Consider the following 27,221-nt stretch of genomic DNA (forward strand, 5'->3'; position numbering starts at 1 on the left):
GGCTGGCTGGCTGGTGAGGGAGCAGGTGGGGAGGAGGCGGGGGTCCTCACTCTCTTAGGAAACGAACCCGCGCACCCGATTGCCACAAAGTCCGAAGGGTGCGTGTGTGGAATTAAAAAGCAAAAACGAGATACGGGCAGGGCAGGCAAAGAGTTTTCCGCAAGAGGATGGAGGGCAGGTTGAAGAGAAAATCACTCAAGATGAGACAGTCAAATCAGCCATGATAAAATGGGCTCAGGATATTGGGTATAACATCATGTTTGAGGACTGGGAAAGGTTATGGACCACCGGAATGAAATTCACGGCATGTAATGCCTTGAAGGAAAATATTATGAAAATGATTTATAGGTGGTACATGACCCCAGTCAAGCTTGCAAAAATATATCACCTGTCTGATAATAAATGTTGGAAATGTAAGGAGGCTGAAGGGACATTCTTTCACCTCTGGTGGACTTGTCCAAAAGTGAAGGCCTTCTGGGAAATGATCTATAAAGAGTTAAAAAAGGTATTTAAGTATACCTTTCCCAAGAAACCAGAGGCCTTCCTCTTGGGCATTGTTGGCCAGAAAGTGTTAAAGAAGGATAGAACTTTCTTTATGTATGCAACTACAGCAGCAAGAATTCTCATCGCAAAATATTGGAAGACACAAGATTTGCCCACACTGGAAGAGTGGCAGACGCAAATGATGGACTACATGGAACTGGCTGAAATGACTGGCAGAATCCGAGATTTGGGAGAAGAAACAACGGAAGAGGACTGGAAAAAATTTAAGGACTATTTGCAAAAACAATATAAGTTGTATGAATGTTAAAAATTTACACGATTCGGAAACTATAGCTTCAGCAATTAGATTTGGGAAACAGGAAATTATATGTTAAGTAAGAAAAGGTCAAAATCTAAGGTAATACTATGTTTAATTTAAGATATAAGTAACTGATGAAAAGTATGTTAAATTTAGAGGTATAGTATTTGAAAAGTACAAAATAAGGTACGAAACAAGGTAATAATTTGCTGATATCTTTATTATAAAGAATGCAGGGTAAGGGAGATGCGAGGAAGTCCAGTTAGTTATATAAAAAATGTGTTGAATGGTTGGTTTTCTTTTCTTCTTTTTCTTTTTTTTCTTTTTCTTGTTCTTTTACTTTTTTCTTCAGTGTATGTTTCTAACTTTGTATTTGAAAACTTAATAAAATATTTATATAAAAAAAGAGAGAGAAAATCCTTTCGCTTTTCTGGGGCGCAGGGAAGTCTCAGAGCCGGAGGTTGGGGAAGGGACCCCCTTTGCTCTGCCCTCTTCTCCCGTCTTAGATTCGCATGGGGGTCCCCGCCCGAGCTTGCCTGGCCACCGGGCCACACAAGGGCCGTGCTCTACGCGGCGCACCTTGCTAGCCGCGCAGCTATCCTCCGCGGCTGCGGAGCGGCCCTGCGCCGGTGCCCAGCCCCTCTGGGCGCCCGCTGCGCTGCCAATGACAAGCGGGCGACGTCGCGGGCGGGGAAGGCGTCGCTTTCTTTCCCGATCCTTCATCCTCCCAGTCTTCCAGCCCTTTTTTGGGTTGGAAGCTCGTCTCGTTCGCCCTTCTCCTTTCTTCACCCTGCGCGCAATTTTCCTCCCTCGTCTCCCTCCCCATTTCTCCTGACTGACTGACTGACTGGCGGGCTCTGGCTCGGGCTCGGGCTCTGGCTCGGGCTTTGTCTCGGGCTCGGGCAGCCACAGCGTCGGCGGTGTTGGCGATCGGCGGCGCGGGGGGATGGCCCTCCCGGGGGAGCCGGCGCTGCTCAATGGGGTTGCCAAGGAGACAGGCCGGCCGCCCCCCTCCCCCGGCCCGGCGCCCCCCGCCGCGCCGGTGCCCTATAAAAGCCGCGGACGCGCCAAGCGTCGACAGGCAGAGCCAGCGCGGCGGCGGCGCTCTGCTGGAGGGGCGCTCGAGATTATTGGGGTGGCTGAGCCCCCCCAAACGAATTTTTGAGGGGGCTCGGGCCCCCTCAAGCCCCATGGAGTCGGCGCCTATGCATTCAGCTCAATTCTAAGCAAACATTGAAAATAAGTGTCACTGAAATATTTCAAAGTAAATGCTTCTTTAGATCATGCTTATTTGCCCAGAGTCCCTGATTCTGTATTTAATTTTTTTTACATTCAAAACTGTATTTGTGGTGGTTGTTGTTTAAAAATTTCTCTGATATGCTCTTTTCAAAGAATCTTCAGTTACTTGGAGCTACAGCCATAGAAGATAAGTTACAAGACCAAGTGCCTGAAACAATAGAAACTCTAATGAAAGCAGATATTAAAATTTGGATCCTTACTGGAGATAAGCAAGAGACTGCTATTAACATTGGTAATGTGTAAGACTTCAGTCTTCATGCTACATTGTTCTTTTACGTCTTTAAATAATAGTAAAATAATAATAATAATGGAAAGAAATAAGCATTTGTGTACTGGAAACAAGTGAATGCTGCTCTCTCTGACCTAGACCTGCATTTACCCTAAAGGTGCCCTGAGATGCAGGTGTCACTTATGAGAAAGCGCTTCCTCTTGGCTACAGGCTGGGACGCAAAGATGAGAGACAGAGTGCCCTTGCCAAGCTAGAAGGCAACAGGATATTTCTGGCTTGAGAAAGAAGAAATAAGGCCATTCACCCTGCTGCCTCTCCTCTCCCCCTTACACCCCCCCCCCACACTGAGGTAGACTCATTGCTAAGGCACAAGCTAAACCCCAAAGTGGCTTTTTCTCTTGCCACTTCACCATAAAGAGGAGCAAGCAAGACCCTGTTCACACTGCCCCTCCCTCTCTCCCCTGCCTGGGGAAGGCATGATCCAGAGAGCCTGACTACAAGTATCAAACCATCTTTTGCCTGTTGGTAGCGGCGGACATTCATTCACAGGGTCCAGGTTCAGAATGCCTTTCTCTTCCTCCCCAGGAGAAGGAGTTGCTCCGCCCCCCAGTGTGACCCTCCCCATGGTCAAAGATAGTTGGGGTCATTTCAGGTCCTCGGGTGCCCTGTGTTTTCCTCTGCCCTTTTCATGAGTTTCATCTCCCTCTGTCCTCTCCTCTTGTTGTTGTTGGTTCTTAGGTTAGGTGGGTATGCACATTTGTTTCAGATCCCTACCTTTACCTACAGTGGTGCCTCGCAAGACGAAATTAATTCGTTCCGCGAGTTTTTTCGTCTAGCGAATTTTTCGTCTTGCGAAGCACGAAATCCCATAGGAATGCATTGAAATTCAATTAATGCGTTCCTATGGTCAAAAAAAGTGCAAACAAAGCCAAATTTGGTACAACAAGAGTTTATTAAGTGCTCTTTAAAGTCACACATACTGTAAAGAGCATTTCAAAAATTGAAGGAACAATAAATTAAGTTTTTAAACATGACAGAAAACCTTTTTTTTAAAAAAAACAACAACATGGCCCAATGGTCACAGAAAATCAAAAAAATTCAAAAAAAACCACACAAGCTCCCAGATTCTTGCAAACCCCTCCTCAACTGTTCCCCCAGCCACCCACCACACAGAAATTCAAATCCAGAATTTTTTTTAAAAAAACAGCAGAGTGGCCCAATGGTCACAGAAAATCATAAAAATGCAGAAAAAAACACACAAGCTTCCAGATTCTTGCAAACCCCTCCCCAACACCAAGTCCTTGAATTCCAAACACCCCAACCCAAAATCCAAAACCCCCCCAAAAAAAGTTTAAAAAGTTTAAAAGAAGTTTTGGAAAAGCTTCAAAAATCACCAAAAACCTCAAAAAAGGCTACCACACCTCGAAGTCAAGTCGCAACTGTATTAACGGTGTTAAGAAAAAGGAAACAAACTTGCAAGACGTTTTCGTTTTTCGTCTTGCGAAGCAAGCCCATAGGGAAATTCGTCTTGCGAAGCAGCTCAAAAAACAGAAAACCCTTTCGTCTAGCGAGTTTTCCGTCTTGCGAGGCATTCGTCTTGCGGGGCACCACTGTATTTCTCTCTCCTTGCTTGCCCACTCCATCTGGTGTGTCTGTGTGGGGTTTTTTCCCCTTTTGTCACTGTTTCCCTCTCCCCTTTTGCTTCTGTGGGTTTGGGAGATCAGGTTGCTGGTTACTTTATGGGGTAGGTTTGGTCAGTCGGGGTTCGCCTTGTGCCCTTTGGGGCCAGAACTGTGATCAGACCAGAGGTATGCTCAGCTTACACTGCGATACTTGCAATACAGGGCAAGTCTGTATTAAGAGACACGTTTTTCACAATTCCTGTACTTGTGGTGTAGTGGTTAAGAGCGGTAATCTCATAATCTGGTGAACCAGGTTCGCGTCTCCACTCCTCCACATGCAGCTGCTGGGTGACCTTGGGCTAGTCACACTTCTTTGAAGTCTCTCAGCCTCACTCACCTCACAGAGTGTTTGTTGTGGGGGAGGAAGGGAAAGGAGAATGTTAGCCGCTTTGAGACTCCCTAGGGTAGTGATTAAGCGGGATATCAAATCCAAACTCTTCTTCTTCTTCTTCTTCTCTGGAATACAGGATCACATTTGTGACAGGGATTGGAGAGGTGTGTTCTCTGATTCTAGCTCAGAGAGGAGCATGGCTCTGTCAGTTTTGTGCCTTTTTTGGTCTGCAAAGCATATAGCTGTTCTCCTTATGGCCGCCCCTGCTGACTCACCACATTACAGCATGACAGAAAGAGAGAGATTGGACTGTACTGTCTCCCTCACCCAGAGCCTCACAAACAGATGCTTTTCCCCTCCCCCTGCAGTGGGAACTCCCCATATTCTTATCAAGCTTGCACAAATGAATATCATTGAAGATCCACTGGTGCAGGTGGCTGGCACTGCTGGCAGGGATAGGTCAGAGGGCAGATAATCCCATAAATCCAGGCATAAAAGTCAAACACCAGCTCTAATTTCTCTTAATAAAATATTGTATTTCTTTCTAATAGGGCACTCGTGTAAACTCTTGAGAAAGAACATGGGGCTACTTGTCATAAACGAAGGCTCTCTCGATGTAGGTATAATTGAAAAAAGCGTGCTGATGCCTATGTGCTACCATTTACAATGCATGGGTCTCTGGAAAACCTTTAAACCATCAGTACGTGTTTGGATCAAATTACCAAAAAAAAATTGAGACAGGACTGATGGAAGTAAAAAAAAAAATGAATATGATGTAAAAGTATGTTTAATTACTGTTGAAAATGATACGTTAAAAAACTAATAAAAATTTATATATATATATAAATTACTAAAAATATACAATGTGCAGGAAAGCATGTATGTGGCTGACACATCCCCTGGTAGCATCTAATAAAATAATTCAGCTTTTTCTTGCTGCTGCTCCAGTTGTTGTTCTTCTGCTTGGAGGGGGCAGGATAACACTGAAGGCAATGATGGTGCGTCACGTGTTTATTTTACTAGCTTTTATCAGAGAGAGAAATATGGATCAGTGACAGCGATGCATCCTTGTAAAGTCGAGCCAATCCCTGACTCGTCTCTTCTTACTTCAGATGCTTCCTAATTTGAGAGTCAATGTAGCTGACTCTTTATATGCCACCAGAGGGTGGTACTGAGTTGCTGAACTTAATGACATACAAAAAGAACAGTAAGACAATGACAATATGTAAAAATAGCAAGTGATAAGTGATACAAATTGAAGTACTGATACAGTATATTGGCTAAGAGTAAGAGCTATGCATCCATTCAAATCTCACCTCCATAATAAATTTTATAGGTGGCCTTAGGCAAGCTATTACTCTATTAGCTTCATCTCTTCAATCCCATCTGCAATATAGGGATAGTATTAATAGCCTACCTTACATGGGTGTTGAAGATGTTTTAAGTGACATGCTTTGAAAGCTTGAAATGCTCTCCAAAAATTGCAAAATGTTAATGTTGTACAATAATGTGAAAATGCAAAAAAAAAGAAGTAAGTTAATGCTTGGGAATTCTGTGGATTTCCGTAACATTATTCTTCTTAGTAGTAGGATGTGCTTAATAACTGAATTCCTTGCTGTGGGTCCCATTATACTGAAATGGCATAATTTGATCAGTTCCTGAAAACAGAGAGCACCAATGAATATTGAGAATCTGATTTTAAGATAGTTTGCACCCATACGGTTCATGGCAAAAATAGTAAATGCCATTCAGCTGAGGGGGGAAATGAAAGAACTACAAATGTTATAAATCATGGAATTTACATTTCTGTAGGTCAGTGGTCACGAGGCTTTCTAGGTCAGTAGGCACTGGTAATAATACTCCTTGCTAATGAATCTGTAATAAAAGGCAACAGATTACATCGATGTAATCCCAATGAACTTGATAGCAGTATACCTGTGTACGTAGTAAAAAAGTCATCCACTAAATATCACCCCAAGAGGGTCTCCTGGCTTTTACAGTGGGATTTTTATTTTCCCTGGCTATTTTCCCTGTGGCAATACTGATGTGGTCCTTATTCATCTTTGTTGTTTTAAAAGCTACTGATGTATTAGTTACATCAAGGCAGAATATAATAGTTTCATAGTTAACTGATAAATGTATATCAAAAGTATAAAACTGTTCAACAGAATTGAAGTGATTCATATTTTTGGTGGTGATTTTTTTTACAGGCAACAAGAGAGACATTAAGCAATCATTGCAGCACTCTTGGTGATGCTTTGAGGAAAGAAAATGATTTTGCTCTTATTATTGATGGTAAAACACTGAAGTATGCATTGACATTTGGTGTAAGGCAATATTTCCTCGATTTGGCTCTGTCGTGTAAAGCTGTTATTTGTTGCAGGTAAAACTTTTTCTTCTTGAAAACAAAGCATTCATACAATTTTGAGATGTATAGCTCCTCAAAAAGTGTTTTCTATTTTTAGAATAATTTAGGTTATTAAGTAGTTTTTGGAGTGGGATTTTTTTTTAAAGTACAATATGGGGGGAGGCATAATTTTAACAGTCTGCTACAATGCCTTGTGTCCTCTTTTTTCAGGACACGACCTCTTTTTCAGGGTAAAATTTGGGACAAACTGCAGTTATTTGCTTTTAATGGCCATTTTGGTCTTCAAAATATGGCAACCCTACACTTAAAAATATAGTTATATGAAACATTCGTTCTTTTGTATTGCATGTGATATGATCGACAATCATAATTTCTTAGCAATACCATATTTCCTAAATTTCCTAAAGCCTGCCAACTAATTTGGAGAATGGCCTCAGTTCATGCTGGTGCCAGACTACTATAATTTACTGATTTTGGTTTCTCTTGGCTTCTCCGTTTTCCAATCAGTTTCCTCCATTTCTTTTTCAGTTTGTGAATCTTTAAAAAAAAAAAATCTACATGAAAAAACAATGGCTTCCAGTGTAATGTGAAATCATAGAAGTTACATAAAAAGCATGCATTAGCGATTGTGATTTTCTTTGCTGCCTTACATTTAGAAAAATAAAATGGTAAGACGGAATTTCTCAACACATTTCTTTTATAGAGTTTCACCTCTTCAGAAATCTGAAGTTGTAGAAATGGTCAAAAAGCAGGTAAAAGTGGTAACACTGGCAATTGGAGATGGAGCAAATGATGTTAGCATGATACAAACAGCACATGTTGGTGTTGGCATTAGTGGCAATGAAGGGCTGCAAGCAGCTAATTCTTCAGATTATTCAATAGCTCAGGTAAATCCACTGATAAGTTAACTTTTAAAAGACAGTTGTTTCAAGTGATAGATGCTGTGTGCATATACCTAAACTTATTTCCATTATCATTTATAGTTCAAGTACTTGAAGAACTTACTATTGGTCCATGGTGCCTGGAATTATAGCAGAATTGCTAAATGCATCCTATACTGCTTCTACAAGAATATTGTCCTTTATATTATTGAGGTAATTATGGCATCCTATGCCAGAATGTTTCTTTTCAAATTGGAGCAATCTGTGAACTTTTAAAAAACCCATCTATGAAGTGTAGAATTATTCTGTGTGCATTTATTTTTGTGCATTTTACAGTGTTTGCAGGCTCCAATGTACTCACTGTGCTCACAAGGATTTCCTCTTGCCATACCTAGCCAACTGTGAATAGTCTCAGTAAATCTGCTCAAAAATCCACAATGCGTGAGGCTGCTTGCTCTTCCTGCTCTGCTCCTGTTTGCACTGACTTAGCCTCTCCTACATGCCCCCATAGCAGCCATCTTATGTTATGCCACACCCCATGGCAGCCATTTTATGACTGCTGCCCACGGCACTTTCTCAAAATTCTACATGTACTGACTGGTCCATGAGGATTGGCAACCCATATATATATATATATATATATATATATATATATATATATATTCTATTTTGAGATGTACAACCCAGTTCAAAATAGAAATACTAATTACTGGTTGCTAATATGAAAGCAGCACACATGTTTACATATTTGTTTTATGGTACGTTGTGTCTAAGGCACATCATAATAACATAATTAAAATGAATAAAAATAAATATATACACACTGTGTTTCATCTTCTAAAGATCATGAGCCACTTGAGCAGGAAATCAGTTAATTTTCATCTCCAGCAGGACACACTTTTCACAAATGTGGGATCAATATGGCAATTGTGGTGCCTTCGTTCTGTCCACCTACCTCAGGCATAGGCAAACTTTGCCCTCCAGATGTTTTGGGACTACGACTCCCATCATCCCTGACCACTGGTCTGGTTAGCTAGGGATGATGGGAGTTGTAGTCCCAAAACATCTGGAGGGCAAAGTTTGCCTATGCCTGACCTACCTCATGGAAAAGGCCTGGCAATCAGTTGACATGTGCAGAGCCTTTAAAAAGAGCATAGTTAGAACCAAACCACACCGTCTCACTGAGACCTTCTTTGTCTCCTTCCATCCCACTACTCTGAGCAAGGTGTAATCCACAGTTGTACCTTGGATCCCAAATGCCTTGTGAGTCGAACGTTTTGGCTCCCAAACGCCGCAAACCCAGAAGTGAGTGTTTGGTTTGCAAACGTTCTTTGGAACCCAAACGTCCGACGGGGCTTCCAATCGGAAGCCGCGCCTTGGTTTCTGAACGTTTTGGAAGTCAAACGGACTTCTGGAACCGATTCCGTTCGACTTCCAAGGTACCGCCGTATATGAAAAGCTTTAATAGGCCCTTGCCTATTTAAATCAAGTAATCCTTACATTTTGTTAATTCTTTAGCAATTTGAATTCCTACGTGTCTGTTCAGCGTCCATGAGGATTAGAAATGTACTATTTTAAAAATAAAATTTGAACCAGGTAGCCTTGTGGGCCCCCCAAAATATTGTCTGTTAAAAGACCAAATTGTTCACAAAAACCAGTCACATCCTTATAAACAGAGAATTTATAACAATTCATACAGCTGTGACGTTAAACAAAACGTGGACCCTGACTAAGTCTGTGTCACACTGATTGCTAATTTCATTTTACTAACTTGCTCTTTTTAAACATATATCAATATTTGTACTGTGAAATATTTTAAATCAATATAATATATTTTGTATTCAAAGGAGAGAAAAAATGGACAATGGTAAGGTATACATCTGAGTGGAATTGTCTCTTTGTGAGCCATTACTATTGTTATATTTTAAATTTATAAGGATTTTAGTGCTTTTTCATTTAAAGTGAGTGTGATTTGTTACACATTAAAATTTTAGTTTAAATGGATGTAGAATTGACTCCTCAATTGTGTTTTATTGTATGGTCTAATTAAATACTAAACTGTTATTCCCCCACCCTGTTTTTCTTGCTGAAATTGAAACTTTGCTCAGATCAAACAACACCCAAATGTGTCAAAATAAGACTAACTAGCTTCAAAATTCTCTTCCTCAGATATGGTTTGCATTTGTTAATGGATTTTCTGGACAAATACTGTTTGAAAGATGGTGCATAGGACTTTACAATGTGGTAGGATATTGTACCTTATTTATTCTGACATTTGAATTACTGTTAAAATACACTGATTTCTTAACAAATTGATCCCATGGTGTGTTTTGTTTATATGTTAGATGTTTACAGCCATGCCCCCACTGACTCTTGGAATATTTGAGAGATCCTGTCGAAAAGAAAATATGCTAAAATACCCCGAATTATACAAGACTTCTCAAAATGCCCTGGATTTCAACTCTAAGGTAGAAAATAGTTTAGTTATCTTTAGAATAGCATCATATGAATGTACATCCTATTTCAGTTCTGCATGATTAAAAAGGATTAAATATATGATTCATAATGAAACTATTTTACATCACCACCAGGCTGTAAAATAATTGAATCAAATTCACAAAAATGCAATCCACAAATTGCTATTCCGCACTAATTTTCCCCTCCATCTTAACGACTGCATAAGTCGTAGAGACCCAGCAAGCCTCAAGCACACCTTAACTCTGGACCTGGTAGCATACATGAATTTTGTGCCAGGGCTGTTTGCAGCCACAAGGACACTAGACTATGCAGTGTCCTGGAGGCCAGGTAAACCTGCAGCTTGACCACAAGACTGGGTGAAGTAGACTTCAAATTCCTTTCTTCTGCTGCCGGATGGATTCTGTCTGTCAGTGGGGAGGACAGTATTGAATACCATATTTAAAATGAAAATGACACGTTTTCATATTTGTCATTCGTGGTATTGGATTTTTTTCTTTAAAATGTTTGATACCATATTTTAATCTTTTGTGTGTTTTATTCCCATTTATTCTATGGTATTTTGGATTTTAAATGTTTGAATTTTAAACTTCCATATTTTATTTTAAATATTTTTAATTAATTTTTCAACAAAAATTAAAAACAAACAAACACAACAACAACAACAAAAACTATAGAGAGAAGCAATATCCAATCCATAAAATGGGATTCTCTGAACCTCATCCCCGCCCCCCTGCCCCCCCCCGGTTCCTTAATTTTCTTTTTCAACTGTATATCATTTCTACTCCAAATTCTACCTCGAATTTCTTACATTATTTCTAAAATTACAAGTGTTCTTAAAATCCTGCCAATGTATTAGCCTGTTTACAATACTTTTGTAAGTACATAATAAACATTTCCCATTCTTTTTTCAATTTCTTGTCATCTTCATTTCTGAGCTTTCCAGTTAATTTAGCCATTTCAGCGTAGTCCATTAACTTGGTTTGCCAGTCTTCTTTGGTCAGGACTGCTTCCTCTTTCCACCTTTGGGTTAACAGTTTAGGCAGCCTAAACTTCCATATTTTAAAGCTTTTTAAAATTGCTTTTTACAAAGCATTTCGAAGTGACTTACACAATCAGTACAGAGCATAAAACAAAAACAAAAAAGGCAAACTCGGTTTTTTATTCATAGAGTATGTTTTTGTTCTTTGCATTTATTTTGTTGTGGGTCAATAGTCAGTTGCTCATAGTCAGGCCTGGTTAGTACTTATGATGGGAGAATAACCATATAGACTAAACATGCCCCAAGTAGTGCAACAAATAATGTGAAAGCTAAATAAACCTTTCCAAACTTTTAGCAAATTTGGATTAGGTTCTCATATTCATATGATAATCAGTGTTTTTGCAGAATATTTAAAGATTCTTTTTAGTTGTGCAAGTCTCTCCGTTGTGATGGTTTTAATTCTTTGTTAGTTTTAGAAAGCTTTTGGTTTTGCTGGGTTTATTTTGAGTAAGTTTTCTGAATAAACACTTACAAGCTACCTGCGGAGACAGAATGGTTGATTCAGGCTTGATGTGCAGAGGATCTGGAATCATTTGTTGCGTGGGTTTGTTATGTTAAAAAGGGTCAGAGTTTGTGGAGCCACGACTGAGGTTAAAGGATTAGCATGTAACAATAAGTACTGGTCAGGAAAATGGAAAAGTAGGCCTAATTTTCTGGCATCCACCTGTGCCTTCTGTCAAATAAAACTTGTGGCAATGGCATAGCAAGGAGGAGAGAGAAAGGTTAATGAACAACACAAGTTCAAATGTGCTAAAGTATTGTGGCGTAAATTGGATCATAGAACCTTACCTACTTGGGGAAAGTAACAAAGAGGTTGGAGACATGGTGGAACATTTTTTGCGGCAGGCAACTCAATTTCTGTTGTTTGAGCAACTTAAAACTATTAATGCCCTTCTGTTCAACACAATAAAGATTATGTTTTGGGAAAGTATATCTAATTATAAAACATGGGTATCTATTATATGAAAGAATTTACCAAAAGCGCTCTTCTTACTTCGTTTTTATATAATGTACAAAATGCTGGATTCCTGTGTTTGACTAGACTTGCCACATTTTAGCAGGTGTTTCTAACATGCATATAGTAAAAAGAAACAATTATAGAAACAATTGTGTAATGAAGAAAACGTCTGTGTGTTTGTGTGTACCAACAACTAATTCGTTTCTCTCTTTTTTCTTTTCACTCTATATTTTGAAATTGTTGTTTTATCATCTGTCCTCATGTTATACTGATAGGATATAGAATGAAACCACAAACACTTAATGCTTAATGCTAATTTAGTGCATAATCAGTTAGTAGAACAAAGATGGTTTTACAATTTGGCTTTGGTTTTTCTATAGAAGGCATTCATTTCTTTAAAAACTAAAAAATTAAAAGTGAAAGATAGTGAACATCTTTTGAGAAACATAAACATAAATAAATGACCCATGAAGGGCTGTGAGGCAGAAAATGCATCAGTTATATTAGTTCTTAGCAGTGGTTCTTAGCAGTTTGAAAAACACATTTTCTGAATCTAACTAAAAGATAAAAAGAAGGTCAGAGTTCACACAGTTAGTTTTACCTCAAATGGTTCTCAGGAATGTTTGTTTTCCCTTAGGTTTTCTGGGTTCATTGTTTAAATGGCCTCTTCCACTCAGTAATTCTGTTTTGGTTTCCGCTAAAAGCCATCCAGTATGGTAAGTAAATGAAATACAGAATTTGAAAATACTGTATGCATTTAAAATGGCAATATCCAAGGTTACACTAAAGCAAATTCTGTAATGTGATCTTAAATGTGGTCTTCTAACAGTTGATCATTATACAGTATTGTCCCTTTTTCAGTTTGGGGAGATAAAACATCTTTTTAAATTGCTAGTGTCATGTGATTTGAGGTATAATTGTTATGTAATAATGCAACAATGTTGCACTAGTCTTATTTTAATACATATCGATAGAAGTTCTTTTCGGATCTGTCTTCTTTCAAGCTGCATAGAGGGTCTTTTTCCAAACTGTGTTGCTGGAGAACTGGGAGTTTATTCAACTTGTAGAGGTTAATTTGGAAGTGTGTTTCCAAATACAAGTATGTATCTTCCCAAGTTTGAATTAGTTATAAGCCAAAGGAGATAAACTAAGTAGATCGATAAGTTATAAACCAAAAACCTCAGCTTTATATCAGACTAGTGGTTGGTAAATTAAAAGAAATTATTCTGGCAGAATAAAAACCATTGAGTTTGATGCAATTGTTTTCTTCAGTGAATAGAATTAACTTCTTCCAGCAGTAATGGTCTCCTGTCAGAGGAAAAGAACTCTTGGGTCTAAGCCATAAGATGTCTTTGGAAATAACAATAAACTGGTTTATTGTTACAGGAATGAGCCTTGGGTTCACATGCTCCCCTCTCCTCTGTTCTCTAGCACAGCTTCAAGGAGGAGATAGGAAGATTTTGCTACAGTTTAATGTTGAATCCTAAACTGTGGTTAATCTTAACTGTGGTGTGTTGAAACAAGCTATAAACTTATTGAAACAAACCATACACTATGGTTTGAATGTTTTATTCCCTGGAAAACATAGTTAAGGTTAACCACCTTTTGTTCTGGTTTGGACATAACACTAATCTGCAGTTAGTTTAAAAATGGAAGTGAAAGCTTTCAGTATCATCTGCACAGCCACCTAAGACTTATTCCAATAACGATAAACCATATTTGATTATTACCACCAAACACAGCCATAGAGTCTAACAGGAGAAGTGCAGCGACCAACACATTTTTGCCCAGTGAACTTCACCATTTGTACAAGGCACTTCATAGAATCATCAGATTCTAGAGTTGAAAGATACCCCAAGGGTAATATAGTCCAGTCCCCTGCGATTCCGGAAACTCAGCTAGATCATACATGACAGATAACCATTCAACCTCTGCTTAAAAACCTCCAATGAATAAGAGTCCAGCACCTTCTGAGGGAGCCTCTTCCACTGTTGAACTACTCTCACCATCAGAAAGTTTTTCCTGATACTTTGTCAAAATCTCCTTTCTTGTAACTTGAAACCATTGGTCCGGGTCCTAGCCTCCGGAGCAGGAAAAAAACCAAGCTTGCTCTATCTTCCGCATGATAGCCCTTTAGATATTTGAGGATGGCTGTAATATTTCCTCTCAGTCTCCTCTTTTAATAATAATAATAAAATTTTATTTATATCCCGCCCTCCCCAGCCGAAGCCGGTCTCAGAGCTAAACATACCCAGCTCCTTAAATCATTCCGCATAAGGCTTGGTTTCCAGACCCTTGATCATCTTGGCTGCCCTCCTTCAACTTGTCAATATCCTTCTTAAATGGTGGCACCCAGAACTGGACACAGTACTCCAAGTGTGGTTTGACCAAGGCAGAAAAGAGCAGTACTATTACTTCCTTTTATCTGGACGCTATACTTCCATTGATGCGGATGGCCTAAAATAACATTAGCTTTTTTTATTGCTGCATCACACTACTGACTTGGGTTAAGCTTGTATTCTACAAACACCCCTAGAACCTTTTCACATGTGCTACTGGCAAACAAGGTGTCCCCCTCTTACATTTGTGCAGTTTTTCTTCCTGCATAAGTGCAGAACCTTATATTTGTCCCTACTTAAATGCTTTTGGTTGTTTGAGCCCAGTTCTCCAATCCATTAAGGTCATCTTAAATCCAGATTCTGTCTTCTGTTGGCTACCCCTCTTGAGTTTGGTGTCATCTGCAAATTGGATGAGCATAGCCTCAATTCCGTTGTCCAAGTCATTTATAAAGATGTTGAACGACAACAGACTCAGGAAAGAACCTTGTGGCATCTGACCTACCACTTTTTTTCCAGGATGATGGGAACTCTTTGGGTTCAGTCAGTCAAACCACCTAACAGTTACCTCATCCAGCTCACATTTTACCAGCTTCTCTGCAAGAATATCATACAAAAGCCTTACTGAAATCAAGATACACTAAGTCCACAGGATTCCCCTTATTTACTCAGCTTGTAGTAAAAACAAAAACAGAAATGAGATTCGTCAGGCATGACTTGTTTTTGAGAAACCCACAGCATCCTTTTCTAAGTGCTCATAGACCAACCATTTAATTATCTGATCTAGGACCTTACATAGTATTGATGCCAAGCTGACCGGTCAGTAGTTACTTAGGTCTTCTTTGATGGGGACAACAAACCGTCCATATTCTGCCTCAAATTAAAATTGTTTCGTCCATGGAAAGAAACTCAAGGGAAACAGTTCTTTGGCAATTTAAGCAGAAATTTATATTACAGAATCATTTCCATAAATAACCCCCATTTTAATATTTCCGATGTTGTTATCTTACAGATACTGTATTTGCCAGTGGTAAAACTTCAGACTATTTGCTTTTGGGAAACACAGTATATACCGTAAGTATTGCTAATGTGCTTGTAACTTGTGTCCTAGGCAGAAGAGCATGCTAGAAATTTGATACTGGGAGATTCTTTATTCCAATCTTAATATTATTATTTTAGCCTGTGGGTTGGTTGGTTGGTTGGTTGGTTGGTTGGTTGGTTGAATGATGGATTGATTTAACCAATTTATATACCATTTAACAAGGTATAAGCACAGCCTCTAAGCAGTGTACAATAAGGTTAACCAAAAAAAAAAACACTCCGATACAATACATAAAGTTAATTAAAATGAACTATAAAATCAGAAAACTTAAATTTGTGCACCCTGGGCAATCAGAGCAGGGTGTAAAACATCTTCTCATAAGAAGCCTGTGTAGCCTCTCTTCAGCAACCCATCAGGTTCAATGTGCTCCATCCTGGCCAGCCCATTCCTCTCCAAATGGAGAGTCATCCATACCTCTTCAGACAGATTTAACCTGTTCACCTTTTGCATGCCATTCCAAAAGCAAATTTTGAAACGTCATACTTCACTTGGAGTTGAAGCACTGTTATATTGGTTAAGGAAAAGTAGCTAATTTCTCTCTCTCTCTCTCTCTCTCTCTCTCTCTCTAGTTTGTAGTAATAACTGTGTGTTTAAAAGCTGGATTAGAGACTTCATATTGGACTTTGGTAAGAAATTATTTTTAAAATAGCTCATGTTACAATATATAGTAAAGCGATAAGTGTAAATTTACTGTAATTTATGTAACAGAGTACTGACCTATATAGGTTGCCGAGGGGTTAACTGGGTTGGGTTTATTCAAAGAATACTTGCAGAGAAATCGGCAATATTAATAGACAAAATAGGCATGTTAATCTGCAAATTCTGATAGCAATAAACCAAGGAAAAGAGGGAATGGGATAGAACTATAATCCTGTCTACCCAAAAGTAATTCCTATTGATTTCAGTGGGGCTTAAATAGAATGCAGCCTTAGTCTGGCTCTAACCATAAAGGAAACATATTTTCTCCTATTGACCTATTTTGCAGGTTTGACTGTTTGATTTTTATTCTTTCTTTTCCAGTTCAGCCACATAGCAATATGGGGCAGCATTGCACTGTGGGTAGTATTTTTCGGAATCTACTCTTCCTTGTGGCCTCTAATTCCTATGGCCCCTGATATGTCTGGGGAGGTAATGTTCGCCTTTTAACTAATTTCTGAATCTCTATGTAAAACCATACTTTTATTTTTGTTTGAGAATTGATTGGTCTGAGATTAATGACGTGCAGCCTATTATCTCTTCAGAACAAGCAGACTTTGGACATTTTGGCTTTGAGGTATCAGGTTTTCACAAGTTCTAAAAGCATTGACAAGTCTTTTGTTTTTTTGTGTGTGACCAATAACATCAGTTAATTGTAATTTGCATTTAAAATTGTTGGCTATATATCCCTGGGAGCCAAGTTTGCATCAGATTCCATTTGGTTTCATAAGACCAAAAGGGAAGGGTTATAACCAGAAGAGACTTGGCATAAACCACGACTCTCATACATTAGTATAAATTTGTAAACCACCAACTGAAGAAAACAGAATCCGTCCTCAGAACAGGCTGCCCCTGTTAGCGCCATTGTCTAAAATGGATCAGTTTGCCATTTCCCAGCTGACCTGCCTATGTGCAGAGAGATGTGAAAAGTTTGAGACAAAAATGCTTCTACTGATCAAGGAGGGAGCTTTCTTGTACAGAAAGGAAGGAAATACCTCGGTGGGATTTTATTTTTTCTCCCTCTTCATCCAAATATACAAAGAGGCCTTCTGTCTTTAATGCGAATGTCGGCTTTAAATCTTTTAGTTTTGGATTAACTCTGCAAAAGAAAAAAATGTGACAGGCTTTCAAATATGACGCAGAAAAACTTTTTCCCCCTTCAATTCATGTTCTTCATTTGTAAAGCCAAAGGCTGGATTGACTGAATGGTAGGCGCCAGTTTGTTCCTTCTTTCATAGTTAGCATTACAATGGTAAGAATTAACATCCTAAGACCTACATTATCACTTCTGCTGTTTCACCAAGGAACGTTTAATAGCGGGTGGCTTACAGAACGATAGCTCTTTGCTCTGTTACCCTAATCTTAAAAAGTCATTAATTTAAAAATAAAAGTATGTTGTTTAAATCGCATCTAGATCCATTTTTGCCTCCTGTTTTCTTATTCAGGACTTTCTGTTTATTGCAATCTATAAAACTTTTACCTCATAGTGTTTGCTTGGGAGTGGTGGCTTTAAGAATTAGATATGTTGTCTAACATGACAAAAGTCACGTTTTCCATTATAACATTGTTTATAAGTTAAATTATGTTCTTTATCTTGCTTGTAAATCCACTTTTCCTTAAAACTGATTTTTAGTATTGAAACAGTTTTTGAAATTGCTTTATTTAAATTTTCACTTTAGCACTTGTGACATTAAATTAATCCTGCTTTACTTTTATATATTATTGTCTTAATGCTGCGATCTTCCTTGCACACAGGTGCTTGTTAAAGCATTACATACAAACTTGGCCTTTTTTTGGCGGAGGGTGGGGGTTATTGCCTAATAACCTCCCTCCTGAAAGAATCCTAAGCTGCTCTTTATATCAGATGGCATTTGAGTAGAATAATCAGCATATTGGTATTTTCCCTGAGCGCTAGGAACAAGGCTCTGAGCAATAAGTCTAATAGATAAACATTGCTTTAGATCCAAATGCTTAGTGCATGGAAGATGCTTCTACTGTTGCCTGCAAAAGAGTTTAATATGAATTTCTTATGCACATCTCTTGATTGTCATTCTGTGTTTGGAACTGTAGGTTAAGTGATTTATATATCTGTTTCAAACGCAGCCAAATTGCAAGTGACTACAGGTATCTGTTTTCCACCCTAGTCACAATTAATAGGGTTAGCAGTTCTGATCACTGGCCCTAAGACCCCTTGAATTCTCAAAGTTTCTGGGAAGGAGATTTTTGTAAAACATCTCCCTTGAAATGAGGACCGCTCTTTAATTGGCCTTTTCCTACAGCTGAAGGTGAAGAGGGAATTGTGAAATTTAAATTGATAAGTGCCAGTCAATCCAAAACCGGTAGTACCTTTATTTATTATTTGCTTATTTCGTAAAATTTACATGTGGTTTGATTGTAAGGAAAAATCTCAAACCAGTTTCTCCTGCTCTTGTGTGCATTGGGGGATGAATAGTGATAGACAGCTGCTGGCAATGCTTTTTCTACATAAGTCTATAAGGAATACCAACATTCCCTCATTGACACCCCTTACTGAACACATTCCCAGTGGCTGAATTTTTCAATAGGTTACTATTTTTTTCACCATATTACCTAGCTTCATCTGAAAAGTTTTGTATTTCTTTTCTATAAATAACGCCGTTGTTTAAATCCATGTAGGCAGTTATGATGTTCAGTTCTGGTGTTTTCTGGATGGGCTTACTAAGCATTCCGCTGACAGCTTTGATCTTCGATGTAGCATATAAAGTGTAAGTATAAAACTCTTTATATATGTTTTTAAAAAGAAATTAACGCATCCATGTCTTAGTAACCCAAAGTTGTATTTAGAATGCTATCCTGTACATGGGGCTTACAGTCAAGTAAGTGTGGATAGGGTTGTAGCCCGACAGCACAATCCTGTACATGTCTACTCAGAAGTAAGACCCATTAACATCAGTGTCTTCATTCCCATGTAAATGGGTATAGGATTGCAGCCTTTTTCTACTAAATTATGATTCACCTTTATAGAAGGCTTATAGACCCATTAATGCAAATTTGTGCAGATGTTAATTCTGTAAAATAATTGTTTTTCATATAAATTATAATCTGATAGTTAATATAAAATGCTAAAACAGAGCAGACATGGTTTCTGAAGTATACACCTGTGAACTGAATGCTTATTTTTATAATCTCTCTCCAACCGTTAATTCTAAAAATTTATTTACAGTCTGTACTCTGTGTAAGCTACTGAAGTGTAACATGTATGTGCATTCTTATGTAGCATTACTTTGAAGCTTAACTTTATATTGGTGTATAAAATAGATTTTTATACTGAAGATTTCTGTTTCAGTTTCTCTCAAATTTCAGCTTCGGTATGAGTTACCCAAAAGCATTTTTCATTGCAGAGTGAAAAGAGCAGCATTTAAAACACTGGTAGATGAAGTTCAGGAGTTGGAAGCAAAATCTCAAGATCCAGGAGCAGTTGTTCATGGGAAAAGGTACTATAATACCTGTAAATAATCCACATCATTGCAGAAGTAGAACCCCATTGTAATGTTGTTATGAAGCATTGCAATACCTTAGGGCTGATCCACACTTGCCAGCAAAATCTTGACTTTCATTGTTTCCTTTAAGATACTCTCCTCTTTCTTAATTGTGAAGCATTCAAGTCATAAATGTCACTGTGGAGATCCCATTCGAAAAGCAGAGGTTACTGGCATGTCTGATGGTTCTCTGCATTCATTGCTGTGCCTTAGGTTCTCCCATAAGTAAGAATTTAAAGAGTTTATGATGAAGAATTGCAATTGCCAATAAATAATCTATTTTACAGTGCAGGCATATTCATGCATATTCAGAAGAAAGTCCCACTGAGCTCTGTGAGACTTACTCCCAGGAAAGTAGGTATAGGGCTGCAACCCTAGACAAAAGTGGTTATATCCACTAATCTCAGAGTAGGATTCAGTGAACTCAATTGGACTTAATTCTTAGGATTGTGCTTTTAGTTAACTTTTCATACCCTGCTTGATAGCCCCTGCTGAACACTGAATATTGTTTCACAGCACTGGGTCATTATTTCAGATATTAGTGGGTTGACATTTTATTTTATTTTTTAGCTTAACTGAAACAGCTCAGCTACTGAAAAATGTCTTCAAGAAAAACCATGTCAACTTGTACCGCTCTGAGTCTCTGCAACAAAACTTGCTTCGTAAGTATTCAAGATTTGACAGAAATAAGTACAAATCCAAAAGACAGAAATAGCAGAATCACAGAGCATGAATACACTTGGTTCTGCTTTCATATTTATGTTTGGCCCCGTTAAATTACATTTCTTATTAGTCACACGCACCATGATTTTTAACGTTGGTTTATTATTGTTATCTTATTGGTTCTTACTGTGAGATGCTTTGAAGACTTCAAAATGAAAAAGAGGGATACAAGTGTTTCCAAAAAAAATATGCCAAGATGGGTTTTAGAAGGCTATTAATAATAGATCCTGCGTGCTTGGCTCCCCTTGCTCAAGATTTAATCACATGAAAGAGAGTAAATAGGAAAGCAAGAAAGGACCATAACTGGAACCATAAGGTTGAATCCAAAAATGCCTTGCACAGTGGAAAGGCAGGTCTCCTAGCACAAGGTAGCTGCTCTGAATTGTCCCATTTCTCCCCTCCCACTAAATGCCCCACACCCCATTCAGAGAGTCCCATGTGGCTCCAACTGATAATTTTAAATGAGTAATAGGATTTGAATTCATTCTTGCAACATTGCTTTAGAATAGAGAACATATATCAGTTATTTTAGGTTGCAATCGTATACCAACTTTCCCAAAAATAAGCACTGTTGCACTCTGATGAATTTTAATAGATATGTATAGTATTGCACCAATAGTTCTATTAATTTTGTTTTAGTTTTATTTCTTTATTGTGTTTTTAGTTGTTTTATGTAAAAAAAAAAAAGTCTCGAAGCAACTTAACAAGCTAAAATGTAAACAAATAAATTAAAAGCCAAATAAGAACAACACCAATGTTATATACACAGGGCTTTTTTCTGCCAGAACTGAGTTCCACCACCTCTTCAGTGCGTTCCAGCTCCTCTTTGTAGCATTCCAACAGCCCAGAGCTGTGTGTGGGCTGCATGTTGCTTGTGGCTTTGTGTCAGAGGTTGTGGGACAGTCTCCACCCAAAAAAACCTCAACAACTTTGGCTCGCCCCTAGAAGAAGAATTCCTCCACCTCTATTTCTAGGGGGGGAAAGCACTGGCTATACCATTAATCATATCCATCAATGACTGTAGCCCTCTTGGTGTTCAGCCAAATGCAAGAAGGCTTAAATTGATCAGCTCAGTCAGTAGAGCAGGAACTGCTGGTTCCCTCTTCCAACATCCCTGTGCACAGCATCTAAGCTTGTTCCTTTCCCAAACTTTCCTGAAGAGTCTGAAGGGGGCTTCTAAGAATGACTGAACATGCTAAAAAGCTCCCTTACAATTGACAAACCCAGAACACGGCTTCTCTGTAATATGTCAGGGCTGTGCTTAGCAATAGGCTTCTTAGCACATTAGTATTTAAACTGAGTGATTCTTTTTGAAAATATTTCGGCCGAGCTAGAACTGTAGTCCTTGTTCCTCATTCCGGTTTGCCTTTATAATTGCAGATGGTTATGCCTTCTCTCAAGACGAAAATGGGATTGTTTCACAATCGGAAGTAATAAGAGCCTACGATACTACAAAGCAAAGACCCGATGAGTGGTGAAGGACTATGACACTGAGCCCTAATTCTTGCCATAGTATGGCAAAGTAATATATATTTCCTGAGTCTGCTAGCAAGGTCCAGCAACAGATTAGAGGAAGATGTGTGTTGTTACTCTTATTCCCTGAAGTTTGAGTTCACATACTGAGTAGACATAAGCACTGTGCAACTATACTGTAATACACCATCTCCAAATTTTCAACAAGTGTTACTTGGATTTTGTAAGCAGAGATTGAAAATAGCTTTCAGCCTTTGCCATCTACTTATTTACAGTGATGCTGAATACGTAACGTTCCTATATGTATATCCGAGACATAATGAACAGCCAGATTACTCGACATAGCATACATTGACAACCATCGCCTTTGCAAAGGTTTGCGAGCGGTGAATTATTTAAAGTACCTAGCCTTTGATTTCAACAAGTGCTAAATAACAATTTTTAAATATTCATTTATGTGTTGAAGTAAGATTTCAAAGCAAGACATTTAAAGGTACACGTGTCAAACTAGCCTAAAAAGTTTGCCAAAGAATTTCCATATTTCTCATCTTAGTAATCATTTGCGGAGAAATTTTAAAGGGTGGCAACATCAAGTGTGATATAAGAATTGCATGCTTGAAACTCTGTACTTGAAAAGTTTTACAATAATGTGAACTTGATACTGTTTGCTTTGTATTGCATTGATTTTTCAGATCTGCGGTCACTTTCACCTTTGGCCTTATACAAGCCTTTCATTCATGTTTATTTAACAGAAATGTGTACATTTAACACAGCAGCCATTTTCTATGTAAGGGGCATGTGTCTTTGAATTATAGACAAATGCTGGTCTGCCTTATATCCCTTCCTAAGGACCTGATCCAGGGAAACCTGTACACAGAAACGGGCTGTTTGCAAAAGTGTTGTGTTTCCCTGCCACCATCCCCAACATAGCACACTTTCATTTTAATGGCACTGGTTACCTGTAAGGCCAGCCAGAAAGGAAAAGGTGGTGACTTGACTCCAGTTTCCTTTCTGACAAACAGATAGGAAAGAACCAGCCATGTTGCTCATTGTTCACACCTAGTGCCGGAGCACCATGCATGAATCCCATGTGAGTTTTCTTCCCAAGCTTCTTTTGTGTTTATAGGACCCAAATCAAAATGTTGTATCATGCACACATGCAAATGCTTGCTCTTACTTTCTTGGAGCGGTAGTGTGCTTGAAAATGCTGGTTTTAATTCATACTTAAGTTGCCAGAGCAACTTGCTACAAACAAAGTGATTTATTTCGGTGGGTTTCACAAGAACGAGGAACCAGTCATCGGCATTGCACTGCTTTCTGTTTGCACTACAAGACAGTTATTTAGTCTTGCTGTCAAATATATGTGTACAGTCCCAAATTTGATTTAAAGTAGACTATGCTGAAGTTTGAGGATTTTAACCAATATTTCTTCTTTTAGGTGTAGATCTTGAAAGGCATAAGATTTAAAACTGCTAATGAAAGCAAGGAAAGTAAACTAACAAAAAAGGTTTCATACTCTAATCAGGAATGTGAGATTTCAACTTCTCACCCCCCAAAATCTTGTAATTCAGTATTTTTAAATAAGTTCATCTAATCCGGATGAGAAACAGAATCTGATACAATACTGCAAATTAATATATGCTCTGCTGTGAAGCCATTTCAAAGCCGTTTCAGTATGTCTAATTTAAAATACATATTTTATATAGTAGGTTTCACCTCTGATTTGAGTGCACTGTACAACTGTTCTACCTGTAGAAAGACAAATATAAATATTCTTATAAATGAAATATTTGTATGCGATGGTCCAACTTTTGAAAAGCAAAGTTTAATAGGAACATTGTATTTCTTAAATGACGTAGAACATTTTATATACTTGTGATACACAGTTGCACTCATTCATAATGGCAAGGACACTCTTCTTTTTCACAAGTGACATTTAAACAGAAAATAAAACTGAAGAAAAAAGGAGTCCAAAAGAGAAAAACCCTTTCTGAAAACAGCCTTGCTTCCCATCTTGCAGCCCAAAATTGCCTTCAGAAAAGCTACTTCAGGCATAGATAATGAATGAATCGGCAAGGAGGGCCAAATCACTTGACCTGGAGCACACAACAAAAATTTGGGGCTTGTCCTTTCTCAGTGAGACGTCTCCTTCAACAGATTTCCCAAGTGAACGATTAAAAAGTGATAATCTTTTTAGAATACTTAAGTACAATTCTAAGCAGTGCATATTTCCTTTTAGAATCAGTGAATGAAGTCGATCCGTCGTGATTCAGCAGAAACGATGTGCTCATTCATATAACCTGTTCTTTGCTTCTAGCCCCATGCAGCCTCTTAGGGCATCTGAAAGCAGTAATCAGAAAAGAGTGTCTTCTCCATTCATTTCCCACACCCCAGCTAAGCAGTCAGAATTGACATGCACCATGTAAATCGCGGGTGTTGGATGCAGGTGTGTCCCCTTCCTCCTCCCTGAAGCATGAAATGGCAGTTTGCATGCAAATGACGCAGGAGAATGATCTGCATGCAGATACCTATTTCAACACACACGCAATCCAGTTACCTCAAACAGATCTCCCTTGCTGGATCAAGGTGAAGGCATAGGTATCACATTAGCGATAGGTCAGGAAACTCTATGACCACCCTTATTTGCAAATCAATAGGTACTCATTTTGGCTGTCATTGCTGCCTAAAAGTAGACTGTTCTTAGCACATTTTCTTCATCATGGGATTTTAAACTCCGTGATTATGTTACGTCTTTTATTTTTTTTAAAAAAAATATATGTTTAATTTTCTAAAGAAGATGTAGGCTTATTCAGCTTATCTTGGCTATTCTGAATAAGTGCTCCACATCTTAATTTTTAATTTTTGCCCTTCTGAATTAATCTTTGTTCTGATGTCATTTAACTTTTAAAAAATACTATTTCTCACACACTGGATGTCATTTTTCTAATGGCAGTCATTATCACAATACCCGAAGATTGTGTGTTTGTTCTGTCTTTAATAGTTTGCTCCCCCCCCCCCGATATTAAAATCTAAATAAAAACTTGGAATTCCTAAAGAACATAACACCCAATTTAAACAAAAGTCGGGACATATAATACATATGTTATTTGCAAACAAACACATTTCATAACAAAAGGCTATATAAGTGGTTTATTACATTATAATATAGGAATATATTATAATATATATATATTTGGGACTACTGGTTGGTAAGCAAAATGGTTTAGTAAACAATTACTCTACTCAAGTTACAGTACTTTACTATAATGTACTTGTTTTGAAATTCTAAACTTTTACATTTCTCTTAATTAAATCCAGAAAGGAAGTTGTATGTTTTGTATGTATTAGGTGTACTGTGCAACAATTCCACGCTAATTTTTTTTTTTAAAAAAAAAATCATTAATTGAATGAAAAGGTGCCATTCAGAGATCAACGCCTACATATAGGTATTATTTTAATTACTTGTGAGAATGTAGTAACCAGAACGTCAGCTAATTGGAATCACTTTGAGAAGCCATAAGTGGACTTGTTTTTTCTTAGTATTAGATTTATTTTTGCAGAGAAATTTTGACAAATTTATAAGCAACTTTCTAGTTGTATAAAAATAGAGGAAATATTTAAACAAATGCAATGGTGAAAGATTGCACTGTCTCACATGGGAAGACATCTGTTTTCATCAATTAATTAATTTTGAATTGTTTGCTTAGAGTCTTGGACCATGTATTTAGCTCCCCTCTTTTTCTGCCCATTTATGTATTGTGCAAAAAAAAAGGTGTCGTTCTAGTAAGTTTTATCAATCTGTCTGCATGAGTTAAAACGTCACAGTGTGAATCTGAGCTGGTGCATGTCTGTGCTGTAAAGCTCATGATTTATTTTCCCTTCAGTTCAAACATGCATCAGACCATGTGTGTATTGGTAAGCAAAAGCAAGTGTTGGATCAACAACTGAATTAACAACTTCTCTCTATTAGTACTGAATGTGAACTTGGAAAATCATACACAAGTTGACCAAGGGTAGCATTCCAAAATTTGTGCACAGCCCACTGAACTAATTGGACTACTCAAACAGTAAGAGAACAGTAAAAAGAGGTAATCGAGTCACTTTGCGTTTTATAGGTTGTTCCAACACAGACTTTTGCATCCCTTCAAATATTTTGTAACTACGAAACTGTGGCCCGAATGTGTAAAAGCAAAATCATGTTTCCGTGTTTTTTCTTGTTCTACAATTGAAGCCATAATACATGAATATTAGTTTTCTACTGCAACTTGATTTTCATGCCGTCTTGAAAGGCACTGTATCAAAAGACTGCATTCAAAGCAAAGTAGGACTTTCCAGCTCCACTGAACCATTACTGCTGAAACTGCTGTGGAATTTGTGAAGCTGCATGAGTGAAGAGATTTTGACTCCGTGTTTATGGTAGTTTTTCTCAGGTTTCGTTTTAAATGGATGTCAAATGCACTGTTTTATAACGTTATTAAATTTTAGTAATATATTCAGTTCTATGCAGTGTTACATGTCATTGGCCTTTTGTGAATGTGCATGTTTTGAACTGCAAATTTTAAATGTTTTGTCTTCTAATTGTTCAAAAATAAACCTTGCCATTAAATAAACTCTGAAGCGTTGTCCGCATCTTAAACGCAACCCTCTCCCAGAAGCACACTCCATTAGTCTGATTTTGAGCAATTAAAATCCTCTCGATAAAAGCTTAGTTTTGATGTCTCTTAGTTAACTAACGTGACATTGTGCAATTTTTACTAAATAATTAGAAACCTGAGATAGCATGGGCAGTAAGAATGCTTTATCAAAAACATTATTCAGTGAAGGCATTCATAGAAGAGTGTAAGTCGGTATAATGAAGACAAAATTTTAAAATATAACACAGCTTGATAGCCAAAGGATGATTTATTACACAGGAACACTATTTGCCTAAGAATATGTAGACTTTTAAAAGCATGCAACATGAACATACCAGTGTAAAACAATCAGAAACCAACATTTAGAAGAGGTAAGAAAAAACAAGCTACAGCATTAAAAAGTCAGTGCCTGCTATAAAAGTAAAATACAAATGGATATATCTTCTAAATAAAAATAGTATGCATATTCCTTAAAGATTTCCTTTAGGCAATGAAGAAAATGTAAGCAAAAAAAAAAAATGAACTACAATGTCTCCACAGTCCTACATTTGTGCAATACAATTTAAACACTGGAGCCTATCCTGACAATGAAAGTGCCCCTCCAGAAAGAAAGTTATTACTGGAGCTGCACAACAGATAAACAGGTACCAAGTTTGAACAAAATTATCCGTC

General features: G+C 37.9%; 2 protein-coding genes across 6 annotated transcripts in view; one reads left to right on the forward strand and one right to left on the reverse strand.

Moving 5' to 3' along the window:
• The window catches only part of ATP8A1 (ATPase phospholipid transporting 8A1), an 84,561-nt gene extending 58,036 nt beyond the window's left edge, over positions 1–26,525 (forward strand). For all 5 annotated transcript variants that reach the window (XM_081208731.1, XM_081208730.1, XM_081208732.1 and 2 more), the window contains 15 exons: positions 2,195–2,333; positions 4,895–4,959; positions 6,554–6,726; positions 7,415–7,598; positions 7,695–7,805; positions 9,762–9,836; positions 9,938–10,060; positions 12,705–12,783; positions 15,416–15,477; positions 16,075–16,131; positions 16,526–16,633; positions 18,857–18,945; positions 19,582–19,674; positions 20,290–20,381; positions 21,823–26,525. In XM_081208731.1, the coding sequence (XP_081064857.1) occupies positions 2,195–2,333; positions 4,895–4,959; positions 6,554–6,726; positions 7,415–7,598; positions 7,695–7,805; positions 9,762–9,836; positions 9,938–10,060; positions 12,705–12,783; positions 15,416–15,477; positions 16,075–16,131; positions 16,526–16,633; positions 18,857–18,945; positions 19,582–19,674; positions 20,290–20,381; positions 21,823–21,920 (1,548 nt within the window). In that variant the 3' untranslated portion in view covers positions 21,921–26,525. The remainder of the gene's footprint in view (positions 1–2,194; positions 2,334–4,894; positions 4,960–6,553; positions 6,727–7,414; positions 7,599–7,694; positions 7,806–9,761; positions 9,837–9,937; positions 10,061–12,704; positions 12,784–15,415; positions 15,478–16,074; positions 16,132–16,525; positions 16,634–18,856; positions 18,946–19,581; positions 19,675–20,289; positions 20,382–21,822) is intronic.
• Positions 1–27,221, reverse strand: part of SHISA3 (shisa family member 3) — a gene marked incomplete at its 5' end in the record, with an annotated part of 67,249 nt that overhangs the window by 27,371 nt on the left and 12,657 nt on the right. The gene's annotated exons all lie outside the window — the stretch shown is intronic.

Source organism: Podarcis bocagei (genome assembly GCF_964188305.1).
Source record: "Podarcis bocagei genome assembly, chromosome: 9".
Classification (NCBI taxonomy): domain Eukaryota; kingdom Metazoa; phylum Chordata; class Lepidosauria; order Squamata; family Lacertidae; genus Podarcis; species Podarcis bocagei.